The 21164-nt window shown below is 54.3% G+C and overlaps 1 protein-coding gene and 1 non-coding gene across 2 annotated transcripts; both read left to right on the top strand.

Annotated features, from left to right (window-relative positions):
• Positions 1 to 8821: 8821 nt before the first annotated feature.
• Positions 8822 to 8925, top strand: LOC146398453 (U6 spliceosomal RNA). The gene has a single exon (XR_014820136.1). It is a non-coding gene; the product is annotated as a U6 spliceosomal RNA (small nuclear RNA).
• Positions 8926 to 17881: 8956 nt separating this feature from the next.
• On the top strand, positions 17882 to 19128 carry GJA3 (gap junction protein alpha 3). Its single transcript, XM_021066007.2, has one exon. It carries the CDS (start codon positions 17884 to 17886, stop codon positions 19024 to 19026), a length of 1143 nt encoding a protein of 380 aa, XP_020921666.2. The 5' UTR covers positions 17882 to 17883; the 3' UTR covers positions 19027 to 19128.
• Positions 19129 to 21164: the final 2036 nt, after the last annotated feature.

Below are 21164 nucleotides of genomic sequence, written 5' to 3'. Positions count from 1 at the left end.
CCACCTCATCGCGTACAGAGCTCCCCCTGTGCGCAGAGCCCTACTGAGCCCCGGCACCTGCAGAGATGATGACACAACCAAGAGGTCACAGCGTGGGCGCAGCTGTGTCCGAGTGGACCAAACAGAACAGGGACAGACAGCCGAGAGCACTACAGGAAGCGGTCTGGGCGTGAAACAGTTCCCTGGGGGCCTTCGGGAACAGAGCCAGTCACGAAAGATGGCAGCCTGGTGGCAGGAGAGACCAGGGGTCAGGCTGGCGCTCTGCCATGTCTCTGAGAAGCCACATGACTTTTCAAGGCCTCTTTCTGCCACGTGAAGTTACAACCGGGGTGGCCGGTTTCTGGGGAGCCGAGTGGGGACAGGGCCCCTTGGCGGGGCTGCCACGCGTGTCAGCCAGGGACTTGTGGGGCGGGCCTCCATCCCAGCCCCCGCAGCTCAGGCCCGCAGCGGGGCCAGCCAGCCTTGTCTTCCTTAGAAATCCACCCTCCCTGCCTCATAAAACCCTCAGTGCTTCCATGCCTCTGGAGTCTGTGTTTCCAGTTTGTAAACACATAGCTGTTGTGTTTTGAGGGTAGCTGTGAAAAACAAACAACAAAAATTCACCCGTGAACACACCATTTCCCCTCGTAAACAGGACCCGAGCAGCGCTGGCAGGCGGCCGTGACCTCATGGTGACGTCCCCAAGGCCCTGATGTAGGTTTTCTTCGGGTGTCTCTACCCGGTTGCTTGTATTTTGACATCTCACCACCTGGGACCACGGTGAGTGAGGTCACCTCTTACCCAACATTCCTCTGTGGGGCAGGAAAGCCTCGTATTTGAAATCGTTTTACAGCATCGTCTAATATTAACACGGCAGCTCCTCAAAAACTCACTGTTACTTGGCCTTAACTCCCTTATACTGTCTGCGGGGCAGGAAGGGGAAGCGCCTAACGAACCCCACTCAAATTTCTCGGGCTCTTTCTTAATGGGGGTGTCTACTTTACAAAACTGGAAAAAGAGGTTTAGGGCAATTGTGAGCCACAACAACTCCGGACAGCCTAAGTTTTTCCCACTTGCCCTGACTTTTTCCAGAAGGCGATCTCAGCGTTAACAGACGTGGGTTTGCCCACGTTCACTGAGGCGCTGCTCGCACCTGCCACACACCGGAAGCCGTGCAGGTGTCCACTGACAAATGAACAGATAAACAAAAGGGAGTCCATATATGAGATGAAATATCATAAAGCCTGGAAAGAGGCAGTTCTGACACAGGCTACACCATGGATGAAGCTTGAGGACCTTATACTAAGGGAAATAAGCCAGACACAAAAAGGCAGAGCCTGTATGAGTCCGCTTACACGAGGTCCCTAGAGCGGCCACATTCATGGAGAGACGTGGACAGGTGGCTTCCAGGGGCTGGGGGAGGGCCGAGGAGAGCCGTGCTCAACAGGCTCAGCTGCAGTTTGGGAAGACGAGAGCGTTCTGGAGATGAAGGCGGCCATGGCTGCACAATAATGTGAATGTACTTTAAAATGTGTGCATAAAAATGATTAATCTGGGGCTTTTTTTGTTTTTTGTTTTTGTTTTGCTTTTTAGGGCCACACCGGCAGTATATGGAGGTTCCCAGGCCTAGGGGTCTAATCGGAGCCGCAGATGCCTGTCTACACCACAGCCACAGCAACACAGGATCTGAGCCATGTCTGCTAACTGCATCACAGGTCACGGCAATGTGGGATCCTTAACCCACTGAGCGAGGCCAGGGATCAAACCTGCATCCTCATGGATACTAGTCAGGTGTGTTACCACTGAGCCATGACAGAAACTCCAAAGTAAATTTTATGTTATGTATATTTTAACCATAATTTTTTTGTTGTTGTTTGGCTGCACCCGAGGCATATGGACGTTCCCAGGCCAGGAAGGGACTCCAAGCCACAGCTGTGACCTTTGCCACAGTTGCAGCAGGGCTGGATCCTTAAGCCACTGCACCACAGCAGGAACTCCCTACCATAATTTTTTAAATAAAGAAAGAGAGCTGTCTTTTATCAGTGCAAGAGACGATGCATGGTCTCCATGAAAGACCCGGGCGGTGACCACAAGCACCTAAGAAGCTTTCTGAACCCACACACACATCAAACACCGCTAATATCTCCAGACGATTTTACTAGCGCTGTGATGCGCCGAATAACTTCCCAAGCCCAGGTGGTAGCCACAAACATGAAGCAAATAAGACAAGTCTGAGCAGAGCCCAACCTTTCCTGCCTTCGGAAAACAATCAAGTCCCAGTTACCCGGAAACCGCAGAGACGCCTCTCCCCGCGTCCAGCTCCTCACCGGGGCTCCCCAGACAGACAGACATACGTCCCAGGACTGGTGGTGAAAACAGAGGGAAGACCCCCGCCCCAAGCCCCCGGGAAGCTGCAGACTAGAACACAGCCCCCAACAGAAGCTTCAATAACAATCCACCCCCTATGCACAGAAGCACATGCAAGCACTCACTCCCAGCGATCCGAAGTCGCAAAAAGGGAGAATTTTTACGGGATTTTCCTTCTCAAGCATCTCTGCCTACCTTCGTGTTTCTAATGCACCTCAAGCAGCAGAGTCAGCGTCGCAGGAGAAACAAGAAATGGACACTTCTGTCCTTCTTGGCCTTTTTTCTTTTTTAAACGACTTCTTTTTGGTCGTCGAAAACCAACAGGAGGTAATTTTGTTTATTGGCCTGGGAGCTGGGAGAGCTGAATGAGCGAGTGTCAAGCCAGAAAACACGTGTCACCTGGCAGGTCTGCGCTCCCCGAAGAAATCAAAGGATCACACCGTCTCAGTTCTCTGGAGCGCAAGGGCGGGCAGGCGAGCCCCAGGGTGGAGGCCTCCTCGCTCAGCAGACGGGCCCGGCCGTGGCAGACAGAATGCTGGTTCCTGATCCGCACATCACCTTTCGGCTCACGTTGCGGCAACGCGCTCCACCGTGGGGACAGGACGCAGGAATCGTTTGAAAGCCGTGTCCCTTTTTTTTCTCAAGTGGGTCAGTGGTACGAGCTGTTAAGAAAATGACGCACGGTTTACTCCTGGTGGCTGCAGAGCACTGCCGAATCCAGTGTCCCTAAAACATCAAGGACAGTGAGTCTGCCTCTGGTGAGGGGACCCTGAGTTCCGGCGCGCTCACCCACGCCAATGCCCAGGGCACAAGCTGGGGGCCGAGGAGCACAGGCAACTTCCTCAGCAGCCGCCCTTCTGGGGACAAGGGAGCAGCGAGAGCAACGGGGCCACAGCTCACAAGGAGGGACAGGGCTTCTGTTTCTGCCTATTCACACTCCGCCCAACGAAACAGGTGGCTAGGTGTCCAGGGGGTTCCTTCAGGATTTGAGGGCTGCCTAATTATGCCAGTGCTTCTCTTCACACGAATGGCTTTTGTGAAGAAGCAGAAACAGTGCCGTGAAGACTCTTGTTGCTCAAACCCTCTGTAGTGAAAGGTTGGCTTTCCCCCTAAGCTCTTGCAGATGATACTTTTGTAAACTACAGCACCGGCCAATTGCCAGCCACATTTCCCAGGAAGAGTAATGAGAGCCACGTGCTGGCAGCAGCTCAGTCCCAGACGCTGTATTAGTCGATTTCATAGAGTCCCCTTGATTCGTATCAAACAACCCGTGGAAGAAAATCTCCATTTCGTGCCATTTAGGGGCACATGAAACCTACCGGGTGCCAGGGAGCTAAGAGGGTCAGACCTGCGATCAGAACGCAGACATCCTCTTCATCATCTGCAGAATATACTTAGAGCCGGTCTGACCATCCCTGCTGACGGCAGGGGCTCGCCGGGATGGCGGGGGTGCGGGTTGTACCTCTGCCACATCTCCCCCGTCCATGCATCCACCCACAGACCTGCCGAGCGTGCAGATTCAACGCTAACACGTGCTCATTTCTTAGCCCAGTGGCTGGCTCAGGAAGGGGCCGGGCATCTCCTGGTCCTTTCTCTGAGTGACGTCCTGCAGTCCCTTCAACCACGCCTCATCCTCTGCAGGCTCAGTCCCTGTTCCATCCCTTTCACCAGCAGCCACTATTAAGTGGGTGGATCCATTAAAACTTAACATTTTCATTGGATTGTGTCCCAAATGAACACACGCCCTGAAACACGGTCCACACAGCACAGGGTGGCTAGGACCTCTCTTTGCCTGGACACTGCTGTTCCTGAGCGCCCTCTGCTGGCAGGGAGTTTTTCCATCAATACCATCCTATTAACACATGGTCACCTGCTGCTGCTTGACCTGATTCATTGCCTGTGAAATTGAGTTTTGTTCACAACATAGAAGAGAAACATATGCTTATACCTCTTTTTTTTTGTCCTTTTAGGGCCGCCCACGCGGCATATGGATGTTCCCAGGCTAGGGATCTAATCAGAGCTGTAGCCGCTGGCCTACACCACAGCCACACCAGATCCGAGCCACGTCTGCCACCTACACCACAGCTAACGGCAATGCCAGATCCTTAACCCACAGAGCGAGGCCAGGGATCGAACCCACAACCCCATGATTCCTAGTCGGATTCCTTAAACACGAGACCTCCTACCTCTTAAAAGCAGCTTTCTTTGTGTTTCACCATCATTCTAGAAGAAAGCAGGTCTGAGCTCCCCGGATGGTGTCTGGCGTTGGGCTGGACCAACGCAGTTCAGGAAAGTCACCAGGCCTCGGGACCGCGGTGTGGACGTGGCCGGGTGCTGCGCCTCCGGGGAAGCGGGGGAGGTGCCTCGGGGAGGCCAGGAGGTGGGGAGACAGGTTTGCGGTGGGTCTCAGGACACGGCTGGGAGGGCCTTGGTCTGGGTGCGGCCCGTTGGGGGAGGGGCAGGGAGCTAGAGCAGCCCCGAGGCAGATGGCATCGCCGGTCCTTACGCAGCGTCTCGTGCGCGGAGAAGGCCTTCTCGTCCAGGGCAGCCCAGGTCCAGTGCGGCCTCAGCTGGCAGGAACCTCGTTATCCAGGGGCCTCAGGTGACCCCAAGGTGGTCCCAATAGGGGGCAGATGAGTCTCCGGCTAGAGCTCTGAGGCCTCTGTTAACCTGGGCCTGGGGCCAGGCGGGCCGGGCGGGCCACGTGTTCCCGTCACGTGAAACCAGGCCCCGCCCCACATCCTCGACGCACCTGAGCAAACTGCCGGAGACACTCCAAGCGTGAAAACACCCCCTTTGAAACTGGATCTCTCCGGAGGCAAATTCCGAGGTTTTGCCTTAATGGTGGGTGCTCTCCTGTTTCCTGCAGCTCTAACACTTCAATCAGAGATGCCGGAGACATTTGTCACCAAAGAATGTCATGCTCTTGAAAAGTCACTTATCCGTTCCCTGTCTTGGTTGCCTCGATTTTTTTTTTTTTTTTTTTTTTTTGCTTTTTAGGTCCGCACTCACGCATACGGAGGTTCCCAGGCTAAGGGTCCAATCGGAGCTACAGCTGCCAGCCTACACCACAGCTCACGGCAACGCAGGATCCTTAACCCACTGAGAGAGGTCAGGGATCGAACCTGCAACCTCATGGTTCCTAGTTGGATGCGTTTCCGCTGCACCACGAGGGTAACTCTCTTTGCCTGAATTTTTAGGTAAGCGAATAACTTACCATCTCCCCAGAAGGTTGCACAGGATAAAGCACACTTCTGCCAAAAGGAAAGAAAAACGCACCCTCACCCCAGCACCCACAGCCCAGCACCCAGCCTGGCAGGGCTTCCCAAGGCTGTTCCTCTTCCTGGGTGACGAAGCCTTTCCCTGGTCGGCAGGTGAACTCGCAGTTTTACACCAAAAGCACTAAACGCAGAATCCAAAGAGCTGGGCTTGCAAGCTATTCACCAACAGGGGGAAAGCGCTGCACACCGTGGCCTCTCCTCTGCTTCTTCCTCCGTGAAAGGGCAAAGGACCTGCCCTCTTTCTCACTCCTTTCTTGTGAGGCTTGAGGAAGACCAAGCACTCTGAAAACTTGCAACACCAAGCCGCTGCGAGCCGCTCTTGCTATCAGAAGGAAGACCATTTTCAACCCAAACTCTCTTTATTTCTGAGGTGCATGAGAGGCCAAGAAGAGCCCTGGGCTCTCTGGCGGTGACGCAGGAGCACGGCTCCTATGTGCTTGCTTGTCTGCAGCTTTATCAGCTGTGCTCTGCTTGCTTTAGAAACTGCAGCGCTCTTCAACCTGAGATGGACTATGCAGCCGCTGGCCACGCTCCCTCTCAACCCTCCATCTCGCTTCCTTTAGAGGCAGGTGGAAAGTGTGAGGGGGTGGGGGGGCTCCCCGCTTTTTATTGTGGTAAAACACACACAGCAAAATTTACTGTCTTAAACATTAGTAAGCGTACGATTTAACGGTGTCAGATCCCTCCGCGCGATCGTGCGATTGATCTTCCGTCACCACCGGCAGCTCTGGCACTCGGTCCATCTCGCAAAACTGCAACTCTGCCCCACCCGCATCCCCACGCACACTAGTGCTGGAGAATGGCTCGGCTCTTCAGTGTCGACAAATGAGACACAGGAACACGTGGCGATCTCATCAAGGCGCTTCACTTCTGCAGCAGGGCGCGGGTGCTCAAAAAGCGTGCACCCGCAAAGAAGACAAGACCCTCCCAACTTACCCCTAATGCAGGTGATGTACCTGTCCCCTTCCCGTCAGGCAGGTCAGGGTGCACATTCTTCCCGATAGGCTGAAACACACAGTTGCTGGGAGAAGAGGGAAAGAGGACGGGGTTGCAGGAGGGCGTCTCAGCTGAAACCAACTGGAGCAAAATGGAGTCACCAAGATTTCCTTTGATAGAAAAGAGGCTATGTTACTTTCCACACTAGTCAGGTTTCTAGCCCCCTGACCACAACAGGAACTCCCTGAATTCATTTACTACTTCTAACAATGTTTTGTGGGAGTTCCTGTCGTGGCACAGTGGTTAACGAATCCGACTAGGAACCATGAGGTTGCGGGTTCGATCCCTGGCCTTGCTCAGTGGCTGAAGGATCCGGCATTGCCATGAGCTGTGGTGTAGGCTGCAGTCACGGCTCGGATCCCGAGTTGCTGTGGCTCTGGTGTAGGCCGGCGGCTACAGCTCTGATTGGACCCCTAGCCTGGGAACCTCCATATGCTGCAGGAGCAGCCCTAGAAAAGGCAAAAAGACACACACCCCCATAAAAAAAAAAAAAAAAAAAAGGAAATTCTTTAGATCCCCAGCACCCAGCCAAGGCCTTGAAGGAGCAGACGATTAATAAATAGTAGTGGAATTAGTTTACAAGAGTTCCATAGAACATCTGTATACCTCACAAAGTAGCTAAAATATCACACATTGCCAATTAATATTAGTAATAAATGAACAATTTCAAACTCAAGGGGAAAAAATCTATTAACAATTTTGATGCCTCTTAAACCTGAGTACTTAGGAAAAACGCCATTGAATCCTGCCTTCCGTGATTACAGACAGGATTACTGTGTTTACTCTGGGCCGCGGCATTCAGGAAGAATATATATATTCAACAAATATTTGAACTTTCCTATGTATGCAAAGGCAATGATTCATCCAGATTCAATACAGGTCCTGAAAGGTAGTTCCGATCAGGACCGCCAGGGGGCACCCTAAGCGAGCACATCTTTGTGGCAGGTGGGAAGGAAAAGGGCCCCACGTGTGAGCGGCCCCTCGCTCAGAGAGCAACCGAGCGCCCAAGTCTGTCTGCACGGCTCGCCTCTGAAACAAAAATATTCTAGAAATATTACTAGACTGTGGAAATGGCACCTATCAATTGAAAATTCAGCTCTGATCAGTTTGACAAATGCGTGTAAGTACATATGCATATGTTTTCCCCTGAAATTATCCTCAACAGACTCTCTTGAAACTGAGAAGCAAACAACCTTCGCAACTAAAGATTAGAACATACGATTAACATATATTGTCTACCTAGGAAATATACAATATGATACATGTAAAGAAACCGCTTTGCTAATTCTGCTAGTCTTTACACAATACCACTAACATTTTTTATGATGGTAAAACATACATAATATAGGAGTTCCCTCGTGGCTTAGTGGGTTAAGGATGCAGGGTCATCACTGCTGTGGCTCGGGTTACGGCTGTGGCCCAGGTTCAATCCCTGGACCAGGGGCCAAAAATAAATAGATTTTAAAAACAAAATAGGAGTTCCCATCGTGGCCCAGTGGTTAATGAACCTGACTAGGAACCATGAGGTTGCCGGTTCGATCCCTGGCCTTGCTCAGTGGGTTAAGAATCTGGCGTTGCCATGAGCTGTGGTGTAGGTCGCAGATGCAGCTCGGATCCCGACTTGCTGTGGCTCTGGTGTAGGCCGGCGGCTACAGCTCCGATTGGACCCCTAGCCTGGGAACCTCCATGTGCTTCAGGAGTGGCCCAAGAAATGGCAAAAAAGACAAAAATAAATTAAAAATAAAAAAATAAAAACAAAGTAAAACATTCATAACAAAATTTACCATCTTAAACTTTTTTTTTTTTTTTTGGTCTTTTTGCTATTTCTTGGGCTGCTCCCGTGGCATGTGGAGATTCTGAGGCTAGGGGGATAATCGGAGCTGTAGCCTACGCCAGAGCCACAGCAACGCGGGATCCGAGCCGCGTCTGCAACCTGCACCACAGCTCACGGCCACTCCGGATCGTCAACCCACTGAGCAAGGGCAGGGACCGAACCCACAACCTCATGGTTCCTAGTCGGATTTGTTAACCATTGCGCCACGACGGGAACTCCCATCTTAACCATTTTAACTGCACAGTTCTGGTATTAGTACAGTTCCCTGCATACGTACATTAGTTCATTTGCGCGTCTGCAACCACCTCCATAACTTTATCATCTTCTCAGACTGAAACCCTGTTCCCACAAGATGCTAACTCTGGTGCTTGCTTCAGCAGTGCATATGCTACAACTGAAATGATACAGAGATTAGCATGGCCCCTGCTCAAGGATGACACGCAAATTCGTGAAGCGTTCCTTTTTTTTTTTTTTTTTTTTTTTTTTTTAAGGGCCGCACCCACGGCATATGGAGGTTCCCAGGCTGGGGCTCCAACTGGAGCTACAGCTGCCGGCCTACACCACAGCCACAGCCACACGGGATCCAAACCACGTCTGCAACCGACATCACAGCTCACGCAACGCCGGATCCTTAACCCACTGAGCAAGGGCAGGGATCGAACCCGCATCCTTATGGATCCTAGTCGGGTTTTTAACCTGCTGAGCCATGGTGGGGACTCCAAGCAGTCCATATGTTTGCTGGTCATTGCACAACTATAAATGTGATAAAATTCATTGAGTAAAAAATAAGTAAATAAATGCTAACTCCCCATCCCTCCCCAGCACCCACCACCCAACTTTCCGTCTCTGCAATTCTGTCTCTGTTGACTACTTAGATAGTTCACGGAAGAGGAATTGCAAAGTATTTGTCTTTTGGGGACTAGTTTATTTCACTTTACGTGATGTCCTCAGGGGCATCTGTGTTGTAGCATGTGTTGGAATTTCCTTCCTTTTTAGAGCGGATAACATTTCATTGTACATAGAACCACATTTTTTTAGCCATTTGTCTCCATCTTTTGTGAATAATGCTGCTATGAACATGACTATATAACTATTTGTTCTAGTTACATAATATCAGGGTTTGTTTGTTTTTTTAATCTCTCCACAGCATTTGGGGTCCCCTGGCCAGAGATCAGACCAGAGCCACAGTCGCAACCTAAGCTGCTTCTGAAAAATAGGATCCTTAACCCACTTTGCTGGGCGGGAGATGGAACCTGTGTCCCAGCCCTCCCAAGAGGCCACAGATCCCGCTGCACCAAAGCGGGAACTCTCACGGTCTCTCTCTCTCTCTCTCTCTTTTTTTTTTTTTTTTGTCTTTTTGCCTTTTCTAGGGCTGCACCCGCAGCATATGGAGGTTCCCAGGCTAGGGGTCTAATTGGAGCTGTAGCCGCTGGCCTACGCCAGAGCCACAGCATGCCAGATCCGAGCCGCGCCTTGACCTACACCACAGCTCAGGGCAACGCCGGATCCGCTACCCACTGAGCAAGGCCAGGGATTGAACCTGCAACGTCATGGTTCCTAGTCGGATTCATTCACCACTGAGCCACAATGGGAACTCCTCATGATATCATTTTAAATCTGCACTTTAATGAAAAGTTTTAAAGCATTGAAATATTACCTTTTGACTTATTATACTTGGAAAACCACTAATAGTGTTCAGCAAAGTGACCGTGAGCCTTAAGAACTTTCAGTTCTTCTGTGATCAAAAAAAAATAAAACTACCCTTGCACTTCTAGAGAGAATTAAAAATAGGGAAGACTCTGAAGACCTTCTATAGTAACATTTCTCAATTAAATAACAAAATCCCTAAGTCCAGGAACTACCACCTACTACACACGTAGGCGGCAAGGTCTACAGGGTGCATCGTTTTCAGAACCGCCTTCAGAAACTTCGTTTTCTTTCTCTTGGGAGAAGATTATGTTCAGATCTCACCTGTCCAGGTCTGTCCTCCAGGGCAAGTGGATGGCTGCACACAGATCTGAGCCCCAATGAGACAATGATGGAAGGTGCCCCCTGGAGCTTTGATGACCAGAGAGAGTCTCGAATGCACGGGATCCGAGCTGCGTCTGCGACCTACACCAGAGCTCACAGCATCGCCAGATCCTTAGCCCACTGAGCCAGGCCAGGGATGGAACCCGCAACCTCATGGTTCCTAGTCAGCTTCGTTTCCCCTGCGCCACAACAGGAAATCTCCCAACAAGTTCTTTAAAAAACAAAACAAAAATCCCAGGAGTTCCCCTGGTGGCTCGGAGGATAGACTCTGACTAGTATCCATGAGGACACGGGTTCCATACCTGGCCCGCTCAGTGGGTTAAGGATCTAGCCTTGCTGTGGTGTAGGTCTCAGATGGACTGGGATCTGGCATTGCTCTGGCTGTGGTGGAGGCCGGCGGCTGCAGCTCCAATTCACCTCCTAGCCTGGGAACCTCCATGTACCATGGCTGCGTCCCTAAAAAGACAAAAAAAAAAAAAAAAAAAAAAATCCTGGAGGCTCTGTGCTGAATTGTGTCTGGACCAGTCTCACTGTGCCCTCCACTCCCCACGCCCTCCACCCCACCCCCTACCCCGCACCGGGGCCCCCACAGGCGGCGTGGCCACAGACCCGGGGCCGAGTGGAAGCCGCCCCGCCCTGCCCCCCCACACCCCGCTTTCCAGCTCATCCCGCACCCGCTGGCGGACCACCCTCACCCAGCAGGGGCAGGGGCAGTAGGAGGGCAGGTGCGAGATGCGGACCTCCGCGTGGGGGGGTGGTTGGAGCGCGGGACGGCAGGGGGTGTGAGTGCGGGTGGGGGGTGTGAAATATGAGGCGGGCTGGAAGGCGGGGAGCTGGACGTGAGCTGGGGTGCGCATATTGGAAGTTCGGAAGGTTCCAGTTCCGAAGGTGCAACTGGGGGCAGGGTGCGAAAGGGAGGGAGGGAGGGATGCAGGTGCGGGTGGGAGTGGGTGCGGGGTGGACGGGCTGGGGGCGGCGTGGGGCGTGAGGGGACCACGGGTGGGACGCGGGGCGGAGCGCGGCGTGGTCGCGGGGCCGGGCCGGGCCGGGCGGAGGCCGGGCGGGGGCGGGGGCGAGGGGCGGGGGCGAGGGGCGGGGCGCGGGGCCCGGGCGCGGGGCGCCTCGCGGGGCGCGGGGATGGCGCCGGGGCGGGGAGGCCGGGGCTGGCGCGGGGCGCACGCGTCGAGCCGCGCGCAGGGGACAGCGGCGTCCGGCAGAGTGGCCCAGCCCTGCCCGCGGGAGGAGCGCACCGGGTCGGCGCGGCGGGTAAGCGCGGGCTGAGTCTCCCCGGGAGGTTTGGGAGCAGCGGGGCTGGACCGCGGGGCTTGGGCATCTCCGGCGACGATTGGAGCCACGGCCGCCCCTTTGCTCCTGGAGAGCTGGGGAGCGGTGGATTCCGCGGGGGGATGGCCGCAGGCGATTTCACTCGTTTCCCTGGGTTCCTCCCTAGAAGGGGGGCAGGACCTGCTCTGGAAGGTCAGGGCGAGGGCCTGAGGGGCCCTGCGGACCCCGGGCCGCTCCCGGGGCGGGCGCGCGCTGCTGCCCCGACGGCCTGGGCTCGCCCGCAGTCCTTTTGGAAACGCGCAGATGTCTTTCAAAGAAACACTTGGGCTCTAAGTGCCGCGACCTAACCGGTGTGCTTATGGCCTGTGTGCTTCGATAGACAGGTTACCGAGAGTGGAACAGCCCCTTCTCTGTGCCCTGCCGGAGCGCCTCGGAGGCTGTGCTGCCAGCGTCTGGGGGACGGAGTCCGGCCTGTGGGCACAGCGCTCGATTCCGAGAGTTTGTGACAGGGCCGTGAGCCCCCAGAGGAGTCCTCCGGGTTTGAGTTTATCGAGATATCACCCAGACGTGCCACTTTAAAATGGTTTTGTGCAGACGTCTGGGACACGAACGATGCTCTCTGGTTCTTATCATCAGAGATTTCAGAACCGTGATTTATGACATGTGCTTGACCTGGCTGGCAGGCCGTCGCGTGCCACGAAATGTACCGCTAAACACACAGTAAAAGATCAAAGATGAAAAGGAGCTTGTTTTCCGAAGGTCAGTGTATTCAGAGCCAACCTCAGCTGATTTGGCGGGGGTTCCACTGGCTCAGCAGTTTGGTTCTTGTCGAGATAAGCATCTAGGGAGGGCAGCGCACGTGTCCCGTAGAGTAATTCACAGAAACTTTACAACTGTGACAAATCAGACAATGCTGTCTGTGTGAACCAGCAGATGCTAACTGGCTTAAAGCTGTCTTCTAATAATGGTAAGTTACCAACTTTCATTGTTTGCCAATAAGAAAAAGAATTTTGACCTAATTTCCTTGAATGTTGCTTAGATTTTAAGTTGTGTTCGTTTTCTTCACTAAGATAACTTTTACACGACACATGGTAAACTTTAAAATCATTATATATATGTGTTTATCGCAGCTGCTTCACACCGTCCCCCGCACGGGAAGAATTTAAACCAGGATTTGTCTCTCTGTTGTTATCATTCTTTGAACAGGCACCTAACGCAGAATAAATATTACATACATTTCTTGAGGCTTTTCCCTCAGTGGGGCCCACAGTCATCCGTAAACCCATGGCTGCTGTGATGACCTGTTGTCTGAGCATTCGGGACAGTGGGAGGCCTCGGAGAAGCAGTTCACCCTCTGCAGACAGCATGGTTCCCAGGATCCATGTGGGAAGAAATCCAGCCAAATTCAGTTGCCGTCTTGACTACCAGACAAGGTCCTTGAACCCCCGTCCCCTGACACACACACCCTGTACCAGGGTCCCCTGACCTCACGGCCATTACCAGCCTGTGCAACACGTGTTATGTTCGTTTTGACCAGGTTTTTACAAGCCTGTCTCTCCCGTGCGCTGTGAATGAAGCTCTGAGAACGGGGCCCAGATCTTCCACCTCTGTATCCCCAGCCTGTAGCCCTGAGCCCCACGCCCAGCAAGCACTTGACAGATGTTTTGCTAAATTGGGGGTGGGGGGAATCCAACACATGCGACCATAAACAGCATACACAGTGTCTCTAAAAACAGTATTCTTGGCAATTTCGTGTCATTTTTAAAAGCCGGAAAAGAGTCCTTTTCCTTCTTGCGGCGGTGAAAAATTCCTCGTAGCTAGGCTGGATCACCACTGCTTGCTTTTTAAAAATCTCTTTGAAAGTGGGACGGCGCGATGCTTGATGTAAAGCATCCACACGCCTACATTTTCTTTAATTTGAAGCATGTGTGGTTTGCTTGAAGTTTGCTGTTAACAGGCTAATGATATAAATATAAAAAATCACTTGATTTGCTTCCTTCAGATCACCTGCTTAGCTCCATGAATGCTCATTTATTTCTGAAATCCCATTTCCTTTGAGCTTTAAAACATATCTCTTATTTTAGAACATAGGAGAAATTTCTGCTTATGTACGCATAGGAACAGACGTGAATACAAACATTCAAATTATATTTATACTATAGAAATTTTTTGCTGCCAAAAAAGCACTTTTTGACAGATGTAACTTCCGTGATACAAAAGGAATCCTAAAAATGCCATAATTGTAAAGCTGTGAGGGTTTTGTTCACTAAACAAGAGTAAAGGTAGTATCTCAATTTGCTTTAAAATGAGAACTCCAATTCATACGATTAAGTAAATGGCTGTTGTTGACACATCAATCATATTTCACAACTTTAGACACTCTGGATCGGAAGTCAGGAGCAAAAGCTTAAAAAGAGCTCTCACTCGAGCTCCTGCATGTTTTAAGGTGTGGTACAGAGATTAAAAGGTAGCTGCTCTAATCTGGACACTCGGCCCGGGCTTCATCCCGTGAAGTCATGTGGAAGGGGATCCGCTGGAGAAAGTCGGGCGTTTCTGTGTGGACCTCGGTGCTGTGTAACCTTAGGCAAATCACAGAACCTCTCTGAGCCTCCATTTCCCAATTTGTAGAATGAGGAGGAACCTGAGGCCTCCTCGAAGGTTCTTGCAGCTCTGACATGCCGATTCCATGCGCCTTCCATGGATTAGGAAAGGCGAAACTGGGATTTTTACAGGGAAATTAACTTTTAGCTGTAAATATGAGGTCAGTGTTTGCGGAACGACTCAGGCGTTCCTGACCTGGGGTTTGGGACGGGAAGCTCCTGTCCGGAGCACTGGTGGATAATGCCCCTCTAATTTTCCTGACTGCTATTTACTTTAATCCCCAAACCAGCCCTCAGAAGGTGGTGCACTGGGAAACTCAACTTTAAGGGCAAGAATTGGGAGTTCCCGTCGTGGCTCAGCGGTTAATGAACCCGACTAGCATCCATGAGGACGCAGGTTTGATCTCTGGCCTCACTCAGCGGGTTAAGGATCCAGCACTGGCATGAGCTGTGGGGTAGGTCACAGAAGCAGCTGGGATCCCACGTGGCTGTGGCTGTGGTATAACCTGGCTGCTACAGCTCTGATTGGACCCCAGCCTGGGAACCTCCATATGCTGAGAGTGGGGCCCTAAAGAGACAATAAGACAAAAGGGGGGGCAGTGACCTTTTTTTTTTCATTATTTGGTTATTAAAGCCTTCAGGACGAATGTTGAAATACATTAAAATGAACACAGCACTAAAATGTTTGAATAGGTGACAAATGCTAGTGGTATTCTTAGGTGTTTCACAGAGGTCATTCTAATAACTTGTAATGCCCTTTAACGATGGACGGGAGAAAGGAGAGGGGCCTGCAGGAGTGGGGAGCTATCTGGACGCTTAAAGAGGGAGGCCAGCAGTGGCAGGAACAGTCTTGGAAGAAAAGTCCTGTTTCTAATTTCTCTCCAGTCTGCTACGTTTTCTGTCGACTGACTGAAGGTAGACCAGCTGGCAATTTTCTAGCTTACTATTAGAACTCTAGGAGTTCCTGTTGTGGCGCAGTGGTTAGCAAATCCGACTAGGAACCATGAGGTTGCAGGTTCGATCCCTGGCCTTGCTCTGGGTTAAGGATCCGGCGTGGCCGTGAACTGTGGTGTAGGTCACAGATCTGGTATGGCCGTGGCGGTGGTGTAGGCTGGCAGCTGCAGCTGCAATTGGACCCCTCACCTGGGAACTTCCATATGCTGTTGGTACAACCCTAAAAAGGAAAGAAAAAAAAAAAAAAAAGAACTTAAGATAGTGTATCAGTCAGGAATTCTTTTGTCTGCAAGCAACAGAAAACCTGACTTAGACAAGGGGTTTTTTCCTCGGGTGAGTCTGGAGGTGGCTGCAGGGGAGGATTCAGCAGGTCCACGATGTCACAGCAGGTGCCTTGGGACTTTGATCATTGCAAGCTGACACATGCTTGCAATGTGGCTGCCCAGCTCCAGGCATCACATCTATAATCGTATGGAAAGAAGGGGGAGATGACGGGTCGCCTCTGCTCCCTGTTCCTCATGGAACAAGCCCATCCAGCTGGTGTCTCTGACCCAGGGCGTTTAGGGTGGGACAGTCCCTTGCCATGTTTGGTTTCCTAATTAAAGGACAGGTGCTACACGTGCTGCACACGCACACACACACACACACACACTCACACACTCTGTGCGACAGTCCCCTGAACCTGCAGGGAAATACCAGCAACACTCTCCAACCTCCCGGATGTGCAGTGTCCCCTCCCCGGGCCGGTGGCCCCAGCCCCTCGCCCACTGCTTCCAGCCGAGGCTCCTGCCAGGACGCCCACAGATCCTCCTGGGGGGGCCCAGCTGCTCGGCCTGCAGACGTCGGGAAGGAAGGGCCGCAGCCTCGGAACTGGAAGCAAAGGGAAGGTGGTCGGGGGCCTTCTGCGGAGACCAGACGCTGTGCTGTCCCGGGACGAGGGCGGTGTCTACCTGAAGGCTCGCGGGTGGCCTAGTGTGAGGCTGGGCAGAACCTGCAGGACCCAGGCCTTCCGTAACAAGGAGGCCACGACGGGGAGGCCACCGGCCAGACCCTGCACAGGGTCCCCGGCAGAAAGAAGAGCTTCCAGGAGCACCTCGAGCGCGTTCTGCCCCGGTGCCCGCCAGGCCTGTCCCGTGCCTGAGAGGCCCGTGTCCAGGGGTGGCTGCCGGGTCTGCTGAGAGTCGGTGTGACCTAGAGAGTTCCACGGGGGAGAGGGCTGTTGCGTGTTCAATAAGTCTTTAAATATAATCATTTTACCCCCTGAGAACAAGCGAAATAACCAAGGTCAGTCACAGTGTGGGGCTGGGAGCCTGCTGGGACCTGCGACGGCCGAGGGTCTCTGGAGACCAGGAGACCTGGAAGTGGGGTCCGGGAGACGGCCGAGCAGCTGTTTCTTTAAATAAGATCAAAGTTTTGTCTTGTATTTTGCCTTCAAACCAACTCATAAACATTGATATTTTTAAACATTTTACAACTCGTCATGAGAAGAGTTCTCGTGGGTTCCACTGGAAGGTCGAGTGTGGGGCTGAGGCTGCCTCCTGCCTGTCTGGGAGCAGTGAGGACTGGGGCGGCCGCCCCCGGAGGCCCCCCGCCCCCCAACCCTGGCCCAGTCCCTGAGTCTGGGCCACCCGGGGCCCTGCAGGTCCCGCCTGCCCCCACCTGAGGAGCAGTCTGCCCACGCACTGGAGACCTGCAGCCAGTTAACGCCTGTTGTGACAGCTGCCACGTGAGAGAGGCCAGGAGGGAGGAGGCAGTGGGTTGACCAGAGAGAAGTTATGGTGGTGGCTTAGGGACAATGGCAGTTCAGGAGAATTGCTCCGGTCGCACATGAACAGAAAGGCCAAGATGAGGAAGCAGCCCAGCTGTGTGCAGAGTGCCAGGGCCCCAGGGCCCTGTCTCAGGCCAGTGTGCTCCTCCCTGAAGTGAATTCAAGGAGCCTGAGACCTCTCTGTCCTGCCTGCTCCTGTGCCCTGTGCCCGCGGCTCAGGGCTCATGGGTGCTGTGGACAGTTACTCAGCCTGCTCCACCCAATGGCAGGGAGCTGCACACGCACACGTGCACGCTCACACCTGCTGTGTACACACATGCACGCCTGTGTGCGCACACATACACAAGTACACACACACACCTGGGCCTGCAGACATGCAATGGAATATACACGTGTATCTGCACACATACACGCTTGTATTGCGCTCACACATACAACCTGTGCCTGTGCTTTTCGTGCACCTGCACACACCTGTGTGTACACACATGGAACACACATGTAGGTGTGCGCATACATGCTACAAGCTGGGCCTGCACCTGCACTAGACATGTACCCACACACATGCCACACATGTATTCTCACACGTACGTGCGCACACACACCTGTTCACACCCGCAGGCACACCCGCACCCATGCACACATGTGCACGCACTTGCCCCTGCAGAGTTCCCGCTGGGAGGTCCGGCCCCCCCGCCGCCGCCCCCGGGGGGACCGCGGCCGCCTGGGGCTGCGCCCGCAGCCCGCCTGCCTGTTCATGACCTGTCCCCTTGCAGGTGAGCAGCTGGAGCGATGGGCGACTGGAGCTTCCTGGGGAGACTCCTCGAGAACGCGCAGGAGCACTCCACCATCGTCGGCAAGGTCTGGCTGACCGTGCTGTTCATCTTCAGGATCCTGGTGCTGGGGGCCGCGGCCGAGGACGTGTGGGGCGACGAGCAGTCGGACTTCACGTGCAACACGCAGCAGCCCGGCTGCGAGAACGTGTGCTACGACCGCGCCTTCCCCATCTCGCACATCCGCTTCTGGGTGCTGCAGATCATCTTCGTGTCCACGCCCACGCTCATCTACCTGGGCCACGTGCTGCACCTGGTGCGCATGGAGGAGAAGCAGCGCGAGCGGGACGCGGCGCCGCCGCCGCAGGCCGACGGCGCCAGCGCGCCGCCCGGGAAGGACCGGCCGCCGGTGCGCGACGACCGGGGCAAGGTCCGCATGGCCGGGGCGCTGCTGCGCACCTACGTCTTCAACATCATCTTCAAGACGCTCTTCGAGGTGGGCTTCATCGCCGGCCAGTACTTCCTGTACGGCTTTGAGCTGAAGCCGCTGTACCGCTGCGACCGGTGGCCCTGCCCCAACACGGTGGACTGCTTCATCTCGCGGCCCACCGAGAAGACCGTCTTCATCCTCTTCATGCTGGCGGTGGCCTGCCTGTCCCTGCTGCTCAACGTGCTGGAGATCTACCACCTGGGCTGGAAGAAGCTCAAGCAGGGCGTGGCCGGCCCCTCGCGCGCCGCCAGCCGCGCGCCCGCCGGCGCCGCCCCGCCCGCCGTGGCCCTCGGGGTCCCGCCCTGCTACGCGCCCGAGGCCGCCGCCGCCGAGCCCGCTCCCCCGGCGGCCGACGGCGCGCTGCCCTGCGCGCGGCCCGCGACCCCCGGCGGCGCCTGCGCCCCGCCCCCGCTCCCGGGCGAGCCGAAGCGGGGCGGCCCGGAGGCCGAGGCCCCGCAGCCGCGGCGGCAGCAGCCGCAGCCGCAGACTTGGGCCGGGAGCGCCGCCCCGCCCGCGGCCCCGCCGGGCGGCCCCGGGCAGCCCCCTGCGGAGGGCGGCGGCGGCGGCGGGGCGCCCGAGACCGCCGCGGAGCTGCACGCGGCCCCCGGCCGGTCGAGCAAGGCCAGTAAGTCCGGCGGCGGTCGGGCCCGAGCCAGTGACTTGGCCGTCTAGCGGCGGCCTCTCCCGACGGCGTCGCGGCCCTCCTCCCAGCTTCCCAGGCCCGAGGGCGGCGCGGGCCGGCAGGTGCAGGGCCGGGGCGGGGCCGGCGCGGAGGAGGGCGGGCAGGTCGGGTCCGCGTGTCGGTGCGTTTGCTGTTCTGAGCTGTGAGGTAGTGGGCGTCCGAGGCGGGAGGCCGGGCCGAGGCACCGGGGCGCCCCTGCAGGTGCTGCCTGTCCGTGGGTCCCTGTTCCGTTGTGCTAAAGCAGAGGCGCCCGCTCAGTGCGGAGCAACAGGTGTTCCGGCCGACGCTCCCCGGAGCCTCCGGACAGCCCGAAAAGTCGTAGATGCCCGTAGGCTTCTCTCTGTGTGATGCTTGAACTTAGAGTTGAACTTCATTTGGGATATTTGCCAAACGGCTCTAAAAGACGATTTAGAGCAGGTCCACAGAGTGTCACCGAGTGTCTGAAACTGCATGTGAAGCCCAGGATATCAAACCACACGCTTCATGACAGGTGATGGAGCCGCCCCCCTGCAGAGGCTGGGCGGGGGGGGGGGGGGCGCAGGTGGAGAGGCAGACACTTGAGATAAGTTGAAACAGCCAGGAAACGGAATTCAAGCATGGCAGGTATGCTGTAGGTATTTATTTTTTAAATGATACTTTGTGCTTTGATCTGAATTGTACAGGTATGCCTATTTCCCCCCACTTTCTATCTTTCGGGAAAAATGAAGGAAATTAGTCTTACTAAAACGGATACCGAGAATGCAAATTTGTCTCATTACATCCTAGTCAAGATGTGACCTTTATTTTCAAAGAAATTCTTTGACTTTCTGAGTCGGCTAATTGCTATGAGAACATACTACATAAAATAAAAGCAGGGAAATTAAAACTTAAACGCAAGGGAAATTTTTAAGTGCATTTCAAATACTTGAAGTTGTGAAGCTTTGAATGGGAGGTTAAGAGTTAACTACTGTTGCCAGAGAAACTGTTTCTACAGAGGAATCGACAACCTGCATTTTTTTTTTAAACAGTACAAAATAAAACTCTTCCAGTTTCCTAACCGTTCTTTGCGGGCAGCCTGTTTGCTTTCTGAAGCGTGAATGACAGTGGGTTTTCCTTGGAGAGTGAATGCGGGCGCCAGTTTCCAGCATCCACCCAGTTCCCGCACTGGCTGCTTCTGTGCACGGGTGCGACCGGAAGATGGCACGGCCTTCTGTCCTGCACATACATTGGGTGGTGGTCGTGTCTCAGTCACTTTTGTTTCTGAGCCAGTGGACAGTGGTGCTGAGCCAGATCCTTGTCCCACGTCACCTCCTGCCTCCACCGCAGCTTATCAGCCCTTGTCCAGCAAAACAGCACACAGCCCACCTGAGTGACCTTTGCATGAAGTGCTTAGGTTCCTGACGCCTTGGCTGGGCCCAGACTGCACAGCAGGCTTTGTCTATGTCGTAAGGAGCGACCCCCTGACAATCTGGTCCTGCTCTCAGACTAGCTGTGCAGTGGGGTCAGGTGGCGCCGTGCCTGCTGCAGGCACAGACCAGGCGGGAGAGTGCTCGCTGGCCGTGGGCGTCCTTGCAGCCCTTCCCAGCGGGGTCCACGTGCCGGTGTTCTCCTCCCCAGGCTGGGGCACAGGAGAGGTGATGCCTCCTGTGGGGGGACTTTGTCCTGGGTGAGACATGGGCTTCCACATGTCCTGGGCGTGGCCCAAAAAGCATACAAGTAAGAAAGAGGACACAAAGCCCAGGTCCCCAGCTCGATGCATTGAATGCACTTAGGAAAGAATCAGCGCATCTCTCTTCCCAAAAGCCTCCCTGCCTTTCTTGCTTTGTCTGTCACAGCTGCCACCGCCTTTCCTCTTGTCGTCTTTCACTCTGACGGTATTCTTTCTGGGCATCCCCTGGCATCCCAGGGGTTAGGACTCAGCCCTTTCACTGCTGAGGCACAGGTTCAATCCCTGGTCTGGGAACTGAGACCCCACATTAAGCTGCTGCATGCTGTGGCCAAAGAAGAAAAGAAAAGTGTTCCTTCTGGAAATGAAGGAGACCTTAGGGAGGGGGAAGGGAGGAAGGTATGGACGGAAGCACACGCAAGCTGTGTCCCTAACGTATGCCAGCCTTGACCAGTTGTCCAAAGATCTAAGACGTCAAAGTTG

This window comes from Sus scrofa, chromosome 11, assembly GCF_054392235.1.
Source record: "Sus scrofa isolate SSC_HxYL_T2T_F1_AM1 chromosome 11, Sscrofa_HxYL_maternal_Yorkshire_Landrace_v2.0, whole genome shotgun sequence".
NCBI lineage: Eukaryota > Metazoa > Chordata > Mammalia > Artiodactyla > Suidae > Sus > Sus scrofa.
This window is presented reverse-complemented; position numbering and strand designations above follow the sequence as displayed.

Coding starts and splice junctions, on each gene's coding strand:
- GJA3 (XM_021066007.2), top strand. CDS start 17,884: ATGGGCGACTGGAGCTTCCTGGGGAGACTCCTCGAGAACGCGCAGGAG.